The sequence below is a fragment of the Epinephelus lanceolatus genome, chromosome 17, assembly GCF_041903045.1.
Source record: "Epinephelus lanceolatus isolate andai-2023 chromosome 17, ASM4190304v1, whole genome shotgun sequence".
Taxonomy (NCBI): Eukaryota; Metazoa; Chordata; class Actinopteri; order Perciformes; family Serranidae; genus Epinephelus; species Epinephelus lanceolatus.
Window position 1 is genome coordinate 25,796,664 of NC_135750.1, and position 20,656 is coordinate 25,817,319.

Here is a 20,656-nt window from a genome sequence, read left to right on the forward strand (position 1 = left end):
GAGAGAAGGGGGGGGGGGGGGGGCGTAGGAGGTAGATGGAGGCAGATAGTGTTATGAATTTCATATTAAGATTTTATCATTTAGAGCATGTAGCTAACAGAAGGCATCCAGCCTTCTCCTGTGTAATCTGCTCGAAGCTGTATCCTACATGGCAGCCGCACAATGTGCACTCTTTCTGCACTGCAAGGTGACTACAGGCACTCGTCCATATTGTGTGCACATTATTGATGTATCCTCAGTAATAAATAATAAGGACCGCGCTTAATTAGAAATCAAAATATCAACTGTTTGTCATTCGTCGCACAGAATGTCTCGAGTTGTATATGTGGGGATGAATTAGGCAACAGTCACACATGGTTCACTCTGAGTCAGCGACTGACATGGTGATGGTGTGACGCAGGCGCTGACTGGGAAATGGACTGTGTTTGCTCCCACGCAGCCAGGCAACTTTTCCTGGTTACCTTGGCGCCAGAGCCATATCACACACCGCGCTAAGTGCTGAAATTTGCATTAAGGCCACGCGGATGACTGTTCCTGGAAAATAAGTTGAACGGGGTCCTGAGGGGGACTTGGGAAACATCTACAAAGCAGAGCAGCAGTGCCTTGAAGCCGCCACATTAAAAGGAGTCCTCACACAGCAGTGTTCTCAAGTCCCCAAGAGGGAACGCCTTTAATGAGGGCACAGGCATGTGTACATTTTGAAGCAGCTCTGTATTTACCTCATATCCATATCTTCTTGTACAGTGCACCTCTACACTTCTACATTAGCCCGGACCTGTCCCTTTGTAATGCTCTCTCAAATGCAGCCTTTCATTTTATGCAGCTGGAGCTTTTCTGTGACCAAGCTAGCAACTGACCTGTCACAGCTCACTCATTCCTAAGCCTCATTGTTAGACACAGAATCTGCTGGTTTTATTGTGTGCTGTTTGACTTAACCTCCACAATGAGACATTCATCGACACATTGTAACATTACAAACAACCTTTACACACATAATGAAACCCAATGCTGTTTTGCAAACATACACATTAACAAACAACTTCCTCCACAGATTAAATCCTGTTAAACAACAAAAACTAAATGTCACTAGTCGGCTCGGGCATGCGTGTGTTTTCTGTGTGAAACTATGCTGGTATGTTTCCACGCTGCGCGCTGTGGGTGTACCAGGTGTGTGAAGCTGCCTCCCAGCACCTTGTTAGACCGTCTGTGGTGCGGTGACTTAAGCCTCGAGGAAGATGTATAGCAAGACAGGAACATGTGGGTACCAGGGGACGAGATGGAGAGCCTCCGACCATTCTTTTTTTAATGACACACTGATACTCTGCCTGAGGTCCAGTTGCAGCAACAGCTGCTTCGTTTTAAATAAAGCAAAGCCTTTCTCCCAAAAGGGACGGTGTCTCATAACTTAGCAAGTGAAAACAGCTGTCCACCACGGCCGGTTTTACATTACGACACATACACAAGCAGTCAAAACAGTGAGAAGAAGATACCAATTACTCTGAGTTAATTGCCTTTGAGAAATGCCAGCATCTTTTTTTGTATGAATTCTCAGGTGCTCTGAAGAATCACACTGCCTACTGAATGTACTCAGTGGCCTGCAGGTAATTACTGACAGCTTTGAACAATAAAGGTAGTTGTGTGACCTCATGTTTTGATGTCCCTTAGATTGAAGTAGTTGGAGTCATAAAAGTTGGGGTTGTTTTTGAGGGAACGGTTTTGTTTATCATAAAATTATGACTAGGCAGTATAGTTTCAATGCCATAAAATGGGCTTATACTAACAAGCAATTTCTAGTTGGGTTTTAAAAGCAGTTTATCTCAACTGTGCCTGATATTTTCCCCAATTTTATCTTTTTAGTTCTTGCATTTTTCTTCTCCATTAGCGATAAGGCCACAACATATTACCTTTCAAGCAGGTCAAACTGAAGTCCAGATGACCCTTTTATATATCATTTATTTTTTGATGCAGACTTTTTAACAGGAATATATTATGCATGGAAACACATGGTGCAGCCAGGCAGATCATAGTAACATGCTTTGCTCAGTGAAACACTCATTTAACAGTTGACGATATTTCAGTAACATCTCAACTATTCATTTCCCGGGAAAAATAATGAAGCACCTGGTGTTGTTTGTTGCTCTTTTGCATATATTTTTGGTTTGTTTATTGACTGATGTTTTTTGGCAGTGCCTGTTTTGAGGCTTTGTTAATCCATTTGCTGAGAATTGCAGAATCTGATATAAATCCTCTTCAGCGAGGACAGCGCAGAGAAAATACCTCCATTTTTACCCAGTTGGTTGTTTCCCATTGTTCAGCACTCACTCTGCTGAGCCACAGTGGCAATCTGTCGTGCCACCATGAAGCCTCACATCAGAGCTTTTCTTTAATTGTTAAAAAGCCCCGAGAACCAAGATGTCTTGAATATTCTAAGTTTTGAACATGATAAGCATGTTAGATATGTAAATCCGACACTGTATGTTACACTGTATGTGTGCTGTTGAGCTGTGATGGCGATAATGTCATTCCATTGTCTTCCAGCCTTGCTCAAGTCTGTGTCTGTGTGAGTCCATGATGTTGACAGCTTGGCAGACCAGCAGTAGGAAGAGTGTGGGCGAAGGCCAGGCAATACACTGAGCTGAACTCACAGTCTTAGAGGCCCACACGCCTTCATTATTCAGTTGGAATCTATTGAGCATCTGGGACTAAATTATTCATCAACATCGACCTAGTTCCAGGGTGCTAAGTTAGATACTTGGATGTCATCAGGCGTTCTGATAAGAGCTGCTGCTGCAGTGTTAGTGATAGCTGCCATGGGTAAATTCATCCCGTGTCTAACCATGAGCCATTTCTATCTGCCGTCCCGCTCCCTCTCACTCTCTCACTCTCCCTCCCTCTCCTCTCACTCTCTGGCACACTAATGATGTGTTGCTGTAAGAGTGAAGCTTAGGACAACAAACTCCTCCCAATTAGTCTGTGCAGACTACAACTCTGGTCAGATCTGGACACGAGCAGGCCACTATTGTTGTAAATCAGTGCCAGCATGAGAAATAATGGCACGCGGTTCGAGCAGGAACATGTGCAGAATACTGATTCCTCTGCCTTTAGGGGCATTTGGAGCTTTGGCTTCAAGGGCTGGTGCCAATTAGAGAGAAGATATAAATTACACTTTTAGCTATAGCACTGGCTCAGAATGGAGTCCTGAGTGTATCCTTGGTATGATTTATCAGGGATCATTGTGAGATAAATGAGGAAATAAAAGAAACACGAGGACAATACCAAGTATGAATAAACTTGTAGCAGTCAGTGAATTTCTGACATTGGATTGCCCTCCTGGTTAAATTTTTTAGAAAAGTCAAAAGCTGCAATATTTATTTTTTTTTTCTTTTAGACATTTTTTTATCCAACACAAAATACAAAATCTTTGCAAGAGATATTCATAATTGGTGGCGCAGTTCCCATGATACTACCAAAGATAGTAATAATCACTAATTATTTCACTTGATTCAGCACAAGGATACGTCTGTAAGTGAAAAACATATTTTACATCATGCTTATCTTTTAAACATTGTGAAGATACTAAAACCTGATCTGCTGGCATAAAAATGCTTACTATAAATATGGCTATAAAACACAATATGATAGATCACCGTCTACATATAAACAATATGAAAAATGTGGCTTTACATTTTTCAAACAAGAGCTTCAGTTCTACTTTCAGTTTTATAACATTCACCCAATAGAGAGACTTTAGCACAGTCCACCTCTGGTATCTGGTAGGGTGCAGTGTGAGCATTTAGGTGGTGGAAGTAGAGGATCAGATGTAGTCGTACAAAGATCAGAAGTTATGAGGCAAAAGCTGCAGGTTTGTGTGCACTTCAGCAGACAAGAAGGCTTTTTTGTGTAGCTAAGCCATTTTCTCTTTGATTTTTCAATCAACCCAGAATTAACTGGCTGATAATAGCGCAGCATTGTTGGCATTTCAAAGTATTGGGATTTACACCAGATCTTAATGAGCAACAGATTACGGACATTGAGTAAAAAACTATCAATTTTATTATTGTCCCTGATCAGCAATATAACAAGAGACAGAGCTTTGCAAAACAGGAGCTTATATTGGACAAAAACTGGGCTTACCAGGAAAAAAACAAACAAAACAGAAAAGCAGAACGGCAAAAAAAAAAAAAAAACAGCGAGCATCCTCAGTGGAATACATTACCGGGACAGCAGAGGCATGCTTCGGATAAACCCTTCAGATGCCTTCAGTGTCCTCCTGACTTTCAGCTCGTCTCCAAAGAGACATGTTGTGTGCCAGAGAGCATTCATCAAATTAGACCAGAGAGAAAACAATGTGAAAACCCACGGCTCTCCATAGAGACATGCCGACAGGTTATCACAGAGAAGGTGTCTCTTGCTCTCGAGCACCGGGTTAGCAGCACACAGCATCCTCTCTGAAGAGCAGCCCTCCCCTCCTCTCCCTGCCAGGATTAAGAGGGGGGGACATGGTTCCTGGGGAGAAGTGTACAAATGTAGTACATTATAGTAAAGCCACCTACTCCATACAGTAGTTATTAGAGAGTGGCATTGGACACTGTGTAGTTGAGCATTAGCGGGGGAACAGATCAGTGTTTGTAAGGTTATAGATAACCTGGTGTCCGGCATAATGACACTGCTGACGAAGCTTTAGTGAACACACATGCAGACCACGGCTCGGCCTGGACATCTCATTAAGGGAGACCATTATCAATCGTCAGCGATCGAAAGGCAGCATGACAGTGCTAAAGAAAGCACCAGGGCGCCTTTGGCTGAGTCAGGTTGGAATTTCCTGGTCCACATCCCCTTTGATGGTTCAATCAGTGCACGAGCCAAGGTCAGTCGATAGCTTTACTTCACTATAAGGTCCACTAAGATTTATTTTTCTGTTCCTGTCTCTGTATATTAAACTCCCTTGACACCAGAAGTATTTGAAATGACACCATACTTGGAAACTATGAAGATTTCATACATTTTGTATGAACACTAAAAGCTGGTTTCTCCCTACAGCATCTCTTTTTCTTCCATTATTGTGTGTTTCATACTCCCAACTGTCTCCCCAGGTTTTCTCAGTGCATCTCATAGGAGTGTGCCCACTGCCGTTCTGAGCTGAGGCAGATAAATGAGCTGTGCTTTAGGTTCACCATGGCTTCAGCACTTTACCGCTAGATTAATGATGCTTTGCAAGCCCAGAGCCTTTGCTTTTAGCATTTTAGAAGTACCTTCATAAAATGAACTACAGGTACATCTTGTTTATACGCTTACCTATTGGAGCATCTTTCCTGTGGGCATGATGCTCTACGCATCACTAAACCTGATTCTACTGAGCTAATGAACCCTCCTAAAAGCATACAGTATTTCTGGAAAACTTCAGAAAAAGATGCCATTAAGACCAGGAATTTTTATTTTTAACTGTGTGAAAACCGCCACATGCATATCCTGCTTTATTTCTCCTATGGAAAAAGATCTAAGATTTCAGTGTCCTTTTCAGACATCCCAGCCAAGCTACCTGTCAGTTTTCATCACAGTGGCTAAATTGCATGGTAAGCCCCTCACATAGCCCACACTGAATTGTCACGGGTGAAAAAGAAGCCAAGCATTGGAGGAGGACACCATGAATTGGTAATGTTATTGGATTTCAACCAGGTCATGACCACATCAAAATGTTGACCTACACGCTAATCCCGGCTGGCACACCGACGCCCAGCAACACGTGAATTCATTTTAGCGTTGATTCAGAGGCTTACATCCACTAGACACACAAGATTCATTTAAAAGTAAAGCATAGAGGGTTGATATTTTGATAAGATCACAGAAGGATTGGACTCAGAGGTCGCTTACAGGCACAATTGAGCTCCAGTTACACAGATCTACAGGCAGCCTTTGTCCTTGGAGGGTGAGCTGACATTATTTTATGGCGTTGTTATTAAAGTATATATCATGGTTCTTGTCACTTATTTGAAAATCTCAATCAAGGTCCAAAGACACATTTATTCAGCTCCTTACAGTTATTACAGTATGTCCATTTTGTAAAGGTCAGACCTTTTATAATCAATTTTATCCCATCTTTACAAGCAAAGGGGATATAAATAAATCAAAGCTTTAGTTTGTGCATTCATCTAAAAAGCAACATTTGATATCTGCACCTTTGATGATAAAAATTAAAGATTGTCTTTGAAAGATAAACAGATATCCTTATTCATTATTGTATTTCACTGTGGCGGTAGAGTTGAAGGCCTCACACTGTAGCTTTCTGACCTGAATGAGGAGTCGGAAACATATAAATATGAACGGGCATACACCTCCACTCAGGTTATTCTATAGGGAGTTAACCTACATCTAGTACACCCACATCACATTGCTTCCTCTTCTCCGCTTGCAAATAAATCTGAAGGACAGAGTTGAAAGGAGAGAGAGAGAGGATGTGAGAGGAAGGTAGAGAGGGAGAGAATGAGAGTGGTAAGGTGGGAAGAAGAGAGAGGGAGTATTGATTCCTTGATTCCCGTACCTCTGCCAGTGAGTGCAGAGTGTCAAGATCTCCCGCCAGGAAAAACAAATCACAAGGCTGAAGTGATGGATGTGGCACTCCAGGATCCGGCGGTTTTGCCATCTGGATGGCCGACACTGTATATCAGCCTCATGCACAGCAAATTAAATATACATTTGGATGGCTTCCCCAGTCCTCACCCGGCACAGATGCACCAAAAACAGCCCTCTGCCACAACTCCCTTAATGGGTTTGATCTATCATTTCCAGGTCTATTATGTAAAGATGATGTTGGTCCGTGTTCAGAATGTTGAAATGATGTTACAGTCACAATAAAATCGCATTATATGCAGCCAAATGGATGTTAAGCAAAATGACATCACCTTTAATTTCCTTAAGATGAGTCAATACTAATCCAACTTGCAGATATATTTTGATGCACAGTCAAACATCAGTGAAATAATAGCACAAATCGAATAAAACCCCGAGTCCATTTTCATTTTGGGGGCCTAATGCATTTCTCAACCCCCTTTTTTTCTTGTAGCTGTGTGAAAAATGTCAGTGCAGTAAATATTGTCAAGCATGCATTTGAGGATATAAAAATATTAGTACAAAGAGGATAAGTAGGGGTGCAAGGCTAAACATATAGCAGCAGGTTATTCTGCTTAGCAGCACTCCATAACCGAAAATCTAACCCGACCCTGAAGAGGCTGCCATGCTTAAATGAAATGACCTTTAACGCAGAGCTGATCAAATGGCCTGAAGCAAGACTATAAAAGAACATTGCAGTATAATGTTTTACAGTGTACTTTTTTCTGGTCTTTTTGTTTGCCCTTTCCCATTTTCCAAGAGGGTAAAATGTATCGTGTCTGGCGGGTGAAGAAGTGCATTGGAAACAGTCTGAAATGGATTTGTTGCTGGAGTAGATGTGGCAGCAGAATAATGAAGCACCTCTGTATATGCCATGATTTTGGTTTATCCTGGATGCTTATTTTGTAAAAAGAGATACTGAATCACATCGAAAAAAATGTGAAAACATATTGATTTAAACCTCGGCTGCTGTGCCCTTTGTTTTCCAATCTCTTTTTTAAGCTTTCATGGCTGGTTGTCCTCTAAATGTCAGAGGTATTTTGTGATGGCTCTTAACAATCCCTTGAAGGGCTATGCAAAGCCACACACTGCAGCACAAATTGAGCATGCGAGTTGACAATTGTGCTGTGAACTTTAGCCTCTGCTGTTCCTCAATAATCAGATCTCATTTCTGTAAGGATAGTGTTGCCTGGAAAGCAGTGTAGCAGCTGCTGCAGCGCCAGGCAGCGTGTGACCGTGTTGACAGATAAATCCAGCAGCCAAACAGTGTAGCTGTCTGGATTCACATCTCATCCGCCCCGCTCTCCTTAACCTAACCCTCTGGAAACACCACTACTGGTAGCTCTGAGTGGGAGCCATCTTACCCCATTGATGCAGCGGAGTATTTTCATGCCCTCACCACTCTCCTGTGTGCCTCTCTCTTTTTCAGACAACCGACGACTTGCTGGTGGCATCAGCTGAGTGTCCGAGCGATGATGAGGACATTGATCCCTGTGAGCCGAGCTCAGGTGGGTTAGGTTAGTCATCTCTTTTTATTCTACTTCTCTCTGGGTGTGTCAGTGTGTCTCTGTGTGTCATAGTCCACCCCCACCAAGGCACTCTAGGCTAACACACAGTGGTTAAATGAGCAGATTGGAGTTTTAGTTAGAGCTTGAACACTTCTCAGAGGCAGAGTCGCTCTTCTTCTGGCAACCAGTAGCTGTGTGATACATCAAGCCAGAGGCTATCTATTAGGTCTGTCTGGGAAGCTTCCAGCCTGCCACAGACAATGGTTTTACTGGTTATTATATTTCAGTGTACAGGAATTGAAAATGTAAATTCAGTAAAAGTCATAAGAGGCAGTTTTTATTTATTTATGAGGAAAGCCTGAGGCTACAATGGACAGTCTGAACTTGGAGGGTCTAGGCTAACATTTAACTGCGATTGCATAAAGCAATAGCTCTACATTTTAGGGAATGCACTTTTTTTCCACTTTGTTGAAACAGAGAGAGTCAGATAAGATTGATACCACTCTCATGTCTGTACACTGCCTATGAAGCTACAGCAAGCATAGCACAAAGACTGGAAACAGCTAACTGGGCTCTGTCTGTAAGGTAACAAAATCCACTCACCATCAGCTCTAAAGCCCAGTTCAGACAAGAGATTCACGATGAGACGAAACCACTCTAGAATGTTGCAGAGAAAAGTTGCAGTGGCGTGAACTGGCCTGTTTCAGCTCGACTCAAGCTGACTGATGGTGTCACCTGCAACTCAGCTTGTCAAGTCGCCAGCGGCTAATAAACATAAGGCACGTCACCTGTTTCGACAGCCAATCAGCTTATAGTAAATTCCGCTGGCCAGGTCAATTACAAACTGCGAGCAATCAGCATGTTAGCTTGCTGCGGAATTCTCTGACAACAGTCCCCACCAAGCCTGAGTCTTGTTTACATCCCCGCATCTGTTGACAGGTTTGTTGGTCTCCATCCTTACTGTATGTCAGACGGTGGGTCGCTGCTGCTGCTCGCTGTATGTGCTCATGTCACACACATAGCCTTCTCATTAACTGATGAATTGTAGCTAGTTATTTAAACAATTGTGGCATATTGATTGGGAATACAGACCATCTGAAATAGTAGAAATGCAGCTGCAGGAAGTATCTCACTGTCACTATCCTCATTCTTATTTTAAGAAGCTACAAAATATATTCAGCTACAAAAAATCTTGACAAGCTGGAAATCAGAAAGGAAGTTCAGAGGGTCATTGCTATGGAGGCGATACACCATTTCGTTGAGTTGCATTGGTATAAAATGACAGGTTTATAGAAAGTCGCAGACCACGAGTTGCAAGTTTCAACTCGTCTCCTCGCAAATCTTTGGTCTAAACTGGGCTTAAAGTTTTTAACATTTTTTACCTTTTTGAACGCCGCTGCCCTCCTTCCTTTGTCTTTTCTTTGGGCGTAAAGCTTATTTAAGATAGGCTTACTGTTTCCCCCGTTACCAGTCGTTATGCTAAGCTAACCAGCTGCTAGAATTATAGTTACTGCACAGACATTATCAATCCTCTCATGTAACTTGCAACAAAAGAATCTTAGTGCATAATCACATTTCACAAAACTTTGGAATTTTACCTGTTATGTGATAAATAGCTTTTTTTCAGTTAGTAGTAACTGATAGGTTTCATGATATTAAATTCCTCCTCTGCTTTTTTATTGATTGTTTGGCTTCCACCCATTGAGATGTAACTTACCCATCAGCGGTGTTTTTTTCACAATGGCTCTGTCTCAGAGAACTGCATGCATAGCTAAAATTCCACACTGCCTAAGGTGTTTTGCATGTGTCAAAGCTGCTGTTATTCCCCTGTTTTAATTGTGCACATATTTTGTCTTCATCAGTTCATGGCATTTGCTAATGCACAAACAGAGGAGTTCTTAGAAGGACAGAACAAAGCACAGTTGTAATTATCAGACCCACATGACTTCAACACACGATATCAAGGAGAATAAACCCAGAGAGGAGTGTGTGAAGGCTGATTTTTACACAAATGTGTAGGGGGGCCCCGCTGTTGTTAATTACGTTTTAGAGCGAGCAGTGGGAGCTCATCCTGTTGTTACTCATGCACTATTGTTCAGGTTAGCTGTAGATGACATCCCTTGGAGTTTATGATTGCGGCACATATCAGGTGTTTCTCTTCATAAAACAAACAAAAATATTTAGGGCAATAGTTATAACTGTGTGTTCAAGACCCCTGATACATGTAAACAAAAAGAAGCACTCCTTCCCCTCCGTTTTTAGCAGCTTTACTCTGACAAATTGGAATTGTTAATCTGTTTGTTCCCTGCAATGCCGCCAAACTTCTAATCTCTTACCTTGCCACACACGGAAGGCAATTAAGTCTAACCCTTGCTCCCACCTATGAATAGACGGATTTTCAAATGCATTGTGAAGTGATGAGACGCACAGAGAACAATTAAGTCCAGACCCAAGGCCCCCCACTCCATCTAGATGTGCTATCGATCAGTATGTGGTCATAAAACCTCCACTAAATTAATGTCTGCCCCACAGCAAAGACTATCAACTTTCTAGTCTGTCTCTCTTCCTGTTCCTCTGGCCTTCCACTAGCAAGATTAGCTTTTGCCACACTTACTCTGCTCCTATACTGCTCATACTGCGCATTAGAATGATATTCCCATTGGGCAGCATCACAATAGGTACTTCCAATGTACATCTGCTACCTCTGTCAAATAGCATACACAAGAGATTGGTCTGCACACTGATTCTCACTAGCAGCTCGCATTATGATATTTTTTGACAAGGGCATCTGCCAAAACATCAGTTGCGAACTGTGTGATGCTCAGGGACGCACGCTCCCTGAGCAGAGTATCCCTCTCCTTCTGTGATCACTGAAGGGGATTTGACACCAGAGCTGCGGGCTCCCAGGGTGGCAGCTGTCTAACACCGTATCCTGATTAATATCTACATTCAGAACGATTCACACGCTCTGCCAAGCACTCACCACGTCTCAGACGGGGTTGCTGTGTATAAAGAACCGGATCCACTGTCTGCTGATAAAGGACCACTTTCTCATATTACTGCCTAGCCAACTCCTTTTAATGACACCAATAATATATATAATTTTTCAAGCAACACCTCGACAGTCTGCTCCTGTCTCGCAACTCAAAAGCGCAGGCCAGATGCGCGCACTCTTGACATGTCTGTTTCTCTCAACCTCGCGCTCAGGCTTCGCAGCACATGTAAAAGTAGGATAATGTTGTGTTTAAGTGATCCCAAGAGGTGAGCTTTGAAGCACACTATTATGTGAGCTATCTGTAGCCCAAGGTCAGCTCTAGATCATCCTGTATATCATCTGGAGTCCCACAGCAGTCCCTATCTGCCATTGAGTGACATCAATCGGGTAAACTTACTTATTGCCATGCTTTATTTCTCTTACCTCCGGAAACCATGGAAAGCCGGTGGTACCAACAGGGCTTATCACCCGGCAGGCCTCAGATTAGATCATACTGCAGCAAATTGAATCCTCCCCCTCTGGTTCAGGAAACCACTAAGGAATACACAGACCCATGATGCTGCAACACATCTGATCTGTAATAGGAGGCTGGTTCAGGGAGTGTGCATATACTAAGCAGCAGGGCTGTGACAGCTGAGTATCACTGTGACTACAATTACAGGCGCACATTAGGGCACATATCTTTGTGGTGCCTATTGTGAAAATTATTAGGTGAAATAAAATGTGCCAAGTGCTTCAGCTTGCATGTGATGTGAGAAAAATAACAAGAGATATGCAAATATTCTCTATAATGACCTAAAGTATCTTGAAGGTCAATTCTGATGTTATAGAAATACTATATAAATCCTGACATTTAGCGTACAGGAGTCCTGCATTTCTCACCCAAAAGGAAAAAAAGATTGTTCATTTAAAGGCCAGGATAAAGTGTTGGCCAATCATCTGGAGAAAATCACTCGGTTGTGTGAAAATAGCCTGATGAACAGTCTGTTGAGATGGTGGCCGGTGCTGATTTTCGAGTACCAACCTCGGTTTTCATGGTGAAAGTTAATGGAACAGGTTGTTGCTGAGCTGCATGGGGTCAGATGGAACGGATGTCTCTTACCTGCCTGCTTCATTTCATGGGCGTCATGCAGGCCGTTGATGGAGGGCAGCTGCTGCACAGCGACCCATATCCAAGGTTACACCCCGCAACTGCCTTTGTTCCTCATCATTTCATGTTTCTCCTCTGAGTGTTCTTGCCGCCGGTCCTTTGTGTTCGCTCAAATTAGTCCAATTCCAGTCACCAAATCTGGTTAAATTATAATACATTTTTGGGGAATAAAAGGAAGTTTGAAAAAATATAAACTGTTAATTTAAATGATGTAATTCATGTGTCATGTGTTTTGACGTGATCGTTACTGTCAAAGCACTGAGCCTTGGATCCAAGTTTATCACTTACTGCATTTTTTTTTTCTTTAGAATTTACCCTCTGCCAAGTCCTGTTCCTCGAACGCAGACTGGCCACTTATAGTGTAGCATCAACAAGCTCTGACAAGGGTCAGACATGGCTGTTTATCATTTAAGATTTTCTTTATTTTCAGGCTGGCTTTGTGGATTTTTAGCAAGTCATGAATAAAGAATGTGCCTGTGGCATGTGTTACAGCGATGCTCGTTTCCTGTAGAGTGTGAAAGGAGATGTGCATTTCTCCCTCGTTCCGAAACCCAAATCAAACCATGAAAAGTGCAGAGTAAGCAAACTAGCTGCTGCTTTTGATTTTTAATGATTGTAACAGTCAAAAAAAGACCTACCGTGCTTCACAGGAGCTTTGCCAACATTCAACCAGCTATGTGGCACTGCAGTGTGTGCAGATTAACAGCGTTTGGGTTCCCCTGGAGTACACCAGCCGAAGACCAGACACTTGCTGCATGCCTGTACAATTTATGTAGCTAACACGTAGCTATGTAGCTAGTTTTGCGTAAATACTGACAACAGGGGGAAACAGCTAACCTGGCTCTGTCTAGCAGTTACAGAATCCACCTATTAGCACTGCTAAAGCAGAGAGCCGGAGAGCCGGATGAAATGATTGATACAAGAGTAGTATCAATCATTTCATCCGGCTCTCTGCCAGAAAGTGAGCCTATTTGGCAAAATATCAAACTACGCCTTTCAGTAGCCTACATTGAGTAAAAACATAAAATTAGATCATGTTTTATCACCATTTTTTCATCTACTGTTGAAAATTGGGCAGTTTAGCAAATGTTCAAAATGCTGTATTCTGACTGATGTTAGGTAGCACAGAGTTGATTGGTGTAATACATTTGGCTGTCTTTAAAAGACATACTTACTGTACCAAAATGATGCTCCCTTAATTGTTACTGGAGAACAAACCCCAGTGTGCATCATGCTGAAAAAAACAGGAACACATAAGAAAGTTTCTCTTGCTCTTGATTTCGGAATAGACAATGTTTCTCCTCTGAACTTAGAATCCTCTGATCCCAGTCTCTCATCTTTTTTCTTAGCGCAGAGTGCACACAAGGAGAGTGATATATCCTAACATAACACTGGATGCGTCAGCCCGATGTTTATCTTTAATATGTTTACACCTTTGCTTTTTCCGCTATTCCACCATCATTAATTATGTAACATGCCGTCGCGTGAAATGTGATTTGTATGAAAGAAATGGGCTCCTTGTCAAATGCGAGTACACACCAGCAGCTTCAGTGAGAGTTTTGGTAATGCGCACCCTTCTACATTTCACAAATAATCTCACGGCGCTTTTATTCTCAGCTCCAGTGGCCCTTCACTGTAGATTGCCCATAGGCAGGTTAAGGTTAATCATCTCCAGTTTCCTCTTCTCACTGTGCTCTCTCATCTTTTTCTGTCCTCAAGCATTCTACAGTGACATTACTGTAGCAGCTACTAATGTGTTTGACATTTGTTTTAATAGATTTAATTTATGGGTGGGGAAACAATACATCGAGTAAACTAATAAATCAAACTGCAAATGAATACTCTCTTTAACCCGATGGCAATGACTTGAATGCACCCAGCCAGGAGGGAAAAAAAATTAGAGTAAATTATTGTTTTAAAAGTAGCTGTGAGATTAATGAAACATTAAGAGCACTGTGCTGGCTTAAGAGGTCACTGCCCACATTTAATAGGTTATTCAATCATACCCAGCTGGAACTTTGTGTGTGCTCACTCCTTCCTTTGCTGAGCACAGTGGCATGCATCTTGCATGCCAACAGACTGCCGCTAGCAGAGATGGCTTAACAAATGAAAACCCCTTCTGAAGACCGGATGCCTATTGAATGTGATCAGAGCTCGTGCCCATCAACACTGATGACCTTCAAGCATTACGCATGCTCTTTTTGCAAAAACCCAGTGCTGTTATTATGGCATACTTTGCCAATTTATGCAGACAATCTTATGGAATTCTGCCATTTTTGTTTTTTCTGCACTCTTTCAGCGAGGATTATGCCGTCCAAGTCTTCTTTCTACATTCTATTTTAAATGAAGTGTGTTCTGAGAGAAAACAGGATTTCACACTCACTGTCAGTCTTTCTCTTTACTGATCCCACCATATTTATATTTTCAATTATTTTTATTTTTCCGCCACACATCTTTTGGGTGTGCTGACATTGATGCTAACACAATGTGTCTGTTTATAAGTTTAAGTAGGGCATGAAAGACTTTGCTTTCCCAAGAAAAGAAAAGAAGCCCAGCCAAAGGTCAGCGATGTTAATGGTATAAGTAAGCAGGGGCTTGGAAATATTACCCAACAATTCACAGTTGATCAATCAGTAAAATGCTTTCTGAAGATGCACTTAAATGCTGCATTTTTCTTTACTGACTTCTCCATCTAGCAACAGCATGAAAGACCTCTGATCTGTGCACTTAGTGTCTTTGTCAGAGCCAGAAAAATAGAATATTTATTATGTAATGGTCATTATGTTGCCTTCAGGATGTAAAATGCTGTCTAGTAGAAGAATAACTGTAGCTTTCACAGAAGGAAGTACTTCTACTTATTTCCAAGTACAATGAGAATAAAAAACTTTAGAGATCACTATTTCTGTGAGCCACTAGTTTGAGTAAAAAATGTGATTTTTGGATTTCATATGCAGAGACATTGGAAAAACTAACAAAAAAAGTGCTTTCACACCTCACAGACACAGTTCACAGAACAGTTTGTGTCAGAATGTTTAAATAACACATAGTGTGAGTCTGTGATCTGATTATCTTCCACAGAAGACTGTCCAGCTTTTGTGCAATGGAAAGCTATGACGCACAGTATATATCACAAATGTAGACCGTAAGAACATGTAACCCGACTGTAGGAATCTAATCAAGAGACGACCTCCACACTTGTGACGTTCAAGCCGAATAAGCTTCGCCGCCTTCTTTCATCTCGCCTGTTATAGCAGTGGCCCTGTGGGCAAAGGCTTAAACTGCACCATACCTTTTACTGGGCTAATTCAAACACCTTTTAATCATTCTCACTTGGACCTCACTTCATGCTCACTCAGCTCTCTGTTCATCATCCACCATCAGCATGAGCAGAGCCACTTCAGGCTCACACATGCATGCTGTCACCATCAGGCATGCTGCCAGCATGTCACAAGTACAGGATGGCTCGCATCACTTCTCGAGGACACTCAGATAATTAAAGAGGGAAGAAGGATTTAATAAGTGTTTTGGCTCTGCTGCAGTTGATACAGTGACCTGTCTGCAGACTGATCCCCAACTCTATGACGGCTCTGACAGCTTGTGATTATGGCTGGATATGTGAAGTAAGAAGATGGTATAACAGTAATCTGGCTGAATAACAGCAGCGTGTCACTGAGCATACCAACTAAGCCGGGGGTCGCTCTGAAGGCACCCCTGCAACCACACCTTCTTAAGCTCTCAAAGATGCACGATGCACCATTCATGTTTATCAACTGCTGTAGGTAGCAGAGGGCAAAGTTCACAGGAAATCACCTTTCATTGCCTTCTTGCTTCTTGCCTTCTTTGAATTAATTTGCCTGATACGAAACTCAGCATTGCCAAAGTGCATCAGTTTTTGAAAAAGCATCGTCCAGGTATACTCTGCGAATCTCTTTCGACCCATTACCACCACCAGTTAATGAAAGGTCAAGCCCAGCCTGTCCATTCAATATTCCCTAAGTAGTCCTGGTTGCTCCATTACCTCTCAACAAGCCCCACATGCACCTGAAATAACCCCCCACCAGCTCCACTCTCTATGTTTTCCTTCATCCATGGCCCCCCTCAACTTGCTCACCCTGTTACAAATTACCAAACAAATGAACCCTCTCGCTGGAGACAAATGAGGAAAAATAGTCTTTGAAGAGAACCATTTATTCAAATCCCGCCTGACAGTGTGGAATCTCTGATCCCGTTCCTCTCCTTGAGAGCACGTGGCAAAAAGAAATCAGCCAAAAAGAAGGGGAATCACATCAGGCATTTCACAGGCTTTAAAGTAACAAGTTCCACTGTGCTGATGCTAATGTGTCGGAGAGACAGGCTCATGTGTCCATACTGAAGAATCCAAGTAGACTTCAGAGAAAAGATGCTATCAAATAAACCCTGTGGTAACCAGAACATTGAAGCCAACCAATTGTAGTGTTCACATCATTGCACTCTACAGTGTCTCTCTCTATGGCGAATGTTATTCCTGGCCAGGCTATTTAATTTTCTTCACTAGCATTTATGGGTTGGGGTCATCTCGGCTTTTTTATTTACCGTTTTTCTTGCACATCTCTTCAAGACGAATCTCAGCAAAGGCTTGGTGAAAGCAAATGATTTGTGACTAAATGACTGAAACATTAACTGTTGTCCTTGTGAATAAAACAGCAAGGACTTTATGATGGTCTGGATGTGATACTGTAATTTGAGTCTCGCTCTGGGATGAGACGCAGAGGAGAAAGTTACTCTGGCAGCTTTTACACAACTGCAATCCCTCAAAAGTTAACCCCCCTGAGCTTACCTCTATCGCTTCACAAGTGCACCCCCCCTACGCTGCCATGAAGCTAGGCGCCACTTTAAGGTCATTTTCCCCATGTCTAATTTTACCCTTGGGTACGCTCGAGTAGAGCGCATAAGAGCAGCCATCATTTTAAACACTTGTTTCAGGCGCTATTTCTTTCTCAGTTTATGTGCCTTCATTCTGAGGTGATGGAGTGCTAATGAACAGACAGGCAGATGCATTTTGACTGAGGTCTTATGAGGCTTTCTCGAAGGCCTCGATGCCTGGCACATCACGTCCCCTGAACCCATCTAGCGGGGCAAGATGCACAGCTAGGCTCATGGGTAGCAAATGAGCCATATCATCAGGTGTATCAGTTAATCTAAGGGAATAGAAAAGATCCCCGTGTGCCATCAGGTGGCCGGCTGATAGACACTGCTGAGACTAAATGCAAGCTAATGAGCTGTAATGAATGCTAATCTTTTTGGACAAAACATGGCTGTTTCAGCACTGTGCTAAATGCAGTGTTAATCCTTTAAGGAGTGGTCACTACTTAGCTTTCTTTGTATAGATATTAGATTAGATTTTGGAGGAATAGATTAGAATTTTGGCTGAAATCTTTCTGCATAAATGTGAAATTGAATGAATGCATCACAGAGTCTACTTACTTATGTAGTAAATAAAAGAAAAATTGTGGTCAGCCGATTCAGGGTCTCCCAGTGATAAAGTCTCGAGTGCTAACGCAGCCTGTGGGGAGCCAATCAACAGATCCAGGCAAGAGGAAATAACAAAGCCCAGAGCATGAGGTGTTAGATCACAGAAGAAGGAACAGTGCACTATGGTGCTGTTATCACATGACTCACTGATATAGCAGGCTGAGACCGCCTGCGTCCTAAACTCTTCCAACTCTGTCACCTTGCTGTAGGAGCCAGCCGTGGTCTCATATACAACCCTGGAGTGCCGCATCCAGAGCTCTCTCCTCCATCAACCTGCTATGTTATCTACACTTTCAACTTTTTGACCCCGAACAAAGGATAGATAGCAAATATGAAAGTAACTCACCATTAATGCTCGCACAATGGCTTGCTGGGGAAGAGCCGTGTCAACCAGTGGCTTTTGCCCACAAGGCGAGAGCATTCTTCACACCTGTCTGCAAGGATAAGTGGGCTTGTCACAAGCAGAGCTAATCTGTTGCAACGCTCAGTCACACTCAATCCACCAGTGGTGCTCTCCGCTTGCCCTTGAATGTCTGCTGGCATTGGAAGCATACTTGGGCCGCTGATCAGTCTAACCACGGTGGAAAACATGTCAATGAACGGCAGCAGCATCTCTTCTCCTGCCAGGCGGCTTAGAGAACTTTTGCCCTTTACAGTTTACACACTTTCATGCCCTTTAGGCATAGCATGAAAAAGATCTACCTAAGATAGATCACACGTGCCATCTATGGGGGTCATTAGCTAATATTACACCATTCACAAACAATAAGCATTAAGCTGTCAGTCAAGAAGAGAAATGAAAGCAATCATAAAAGTACTTTATCTCTAAAGCCATCAACACTGAGTGAGACTCAAGAGAGAGCATCAGTGAAGAGAGCTATCACAGACATAAGGAGCGATGTGTTATAACTTGGACAGCTTTGAGAATATTAAGTGGGCATGCTGATGTGCGATCACGTCCATATTCACTGGTGGAAATTATCCCCAAAAGTGCAGCGTGCACTCAGTGTAATCAACCATTTAAAGTTTACTATTGTGTAAACACTGGATGATAACAATAGTTACAATAATTACTGTGAAACAGATGTGAAAAGCAGTCTGAAGACGGGGGGACTTTTAATATCTGCAAATTCTTTGTTGACAAGTTTTTAGCTCCTCAGCTACAAATCAGGCATGCTTAAACTTTTGTTGACCATTTTTAAATGCATGCTGTGCAGTTTTTAGATTTTCAGATGTATTTTTGGTATCTTACTGAAACTGCAACCGTTCCAGACAGACACTGGTTTCCATTCATTTCAAAGACTGTTTCATATTTTTGCAGAGAATGAAGCAATGCAGAATTTATATGCTGCATTTTCAAGCAGTCACAAACAACAACAAGAAAAACCAAACCTCAAAGTAGCATTGATGTTCACTGTGATAGATGTACTCAATTTATAAGACTTTCGAGAGACTGCTAGCATTATCATATTGCAGGAAATCTGTGGATGCCATTGAATCGTTTGAAAAAAATCATCCAAAATCTAAAACAAATTCGCAGTTTGCAGAACTTTCAGATGTGATGTGATGTAATGTATATGTGATTAGTAGTAAATAGGCAAAACATGCAAAACCATTGGTCTTGAAATTGGAATCACAATAGCTGGTTATATGTACTGTAATCTTAAAGACAGGCACATCTTCACCATAAAAAGGCCAAAAAACTGTCTCACTTTTATGCAGTGCTTTCCCTGCATTGGGAAATTGCTAAAAAATAGTGTGTAGGACGGGATGTGCTGTATCATCTTATTAATTCTGCCTGTCCTTCACGGATCAGGGAGAAACAACCTCTTTATACAGTGAGAACAAGAACTGCCCTCTTTGCTCAAGCTCAGAGAAGTTAGTCTGTCATAGAATAAGGATTTGATAAAATGAGACAAGGTGATTATGACAAACTTCAATAGCAGCAAAATTTTGTTTTCCGTGTCTTTTCCTTTTGATGTCAGAGATGGATAGAGAGTTGCTCCCTACAGTGGATACTGAGTTCTAGCTTAGGAAGAAAGTTAGTCGTGTGGAAATATTACTCTGACTGGCCAAGATCAAAGGATTGAAATAATGAAGAGACATTGTCGTGTTTCTTGTTTTAAAGTGAAATTTCTTTTTAAAGCTGGTTCGATATCAAAGCTGAGGAATGCAATTATTTTCTAAAACCAAAATGCTCTTGAAAAAAGTAGAGAGGAAAGTGGGACAGCAAAATGGGACATGAGGGACTATACATGTCAGATTAATTTTAATAAATAAAGAATACCCGTTTCATGGAAAATGTTGACACCTGTCATTGTAAATGAAAAATCTGTTTACTTTGATGACTGATGATTACTCATTAATATTCAGATGGGTATTGTAGTTACTAATAATAAAGATGCCACTAAGTTTTGATCATTAGATCATATGCCCATCCTTCAACACTAAGTTAAAAAGCTTTAGGGTCCTATCTTACATCAAGAACAGACTGACACAGTTGTCATTTTCATGGCCAGCGCCCGCATTTTGTAAGTAGAAAATGTACTTGCACCTATCTTTGTGCCCATGGGCGTGTAGGTTTTAAAATGAGGTGTGGTCAGGTGCTTTTTTGGCATATTGCTACAGTGAGACAGCAGAAAGTGATCCCGGTATTGGCCAAAAAAAAAAACCTGGTCTGAGGTAAATGGTTTTGAACTAGATAGTTTTGTGCTATTTAAAGGGTACAGTCTTCAGACAGTAGGATACATCTACACAATTACACTCTGCTTATTACACCCTCATGGACGCGCCGATGGGTTGCAGGCGGGTGAAATTTTACATCATTAATGAGGAAAATATTAATTACATTCCCTAAAATGTGAACGTAGCAGAGAGCAGAGAAGA

General features: G+C 41.9%; 1 protein-coding gene across 39 annotated transcripts in view; it reads left to right on the top strand.

The window, feature by feature from the left end:
• LOC117248330 (neurexin-1a) overlaps nt 1-20,656 on the top strand; it is a 286,729-nt gene that overhangs the window by 261,079 nt on the left and 4,994 nt on the right. For 25 of the 39 annotated variants that reach the window (XM_078176214.1, XM_078176233.1, XM_078176219.1 and 22 more), the window contains one exon: nt 8,036-8,123. In XM_078176214.1, the coding sequence (XP_078032340.1) occupies nt 8,036-8,123 (88 nt within the window). The remainder of the gene's footprint in view (nt 1-8,035; nt 8,124-20,656) is intronic. The other 14 variants (XM_078176215.1, XM_078176234.1, XM_078176236.1 and 11 more) reach the window with 1 other exon arrangement.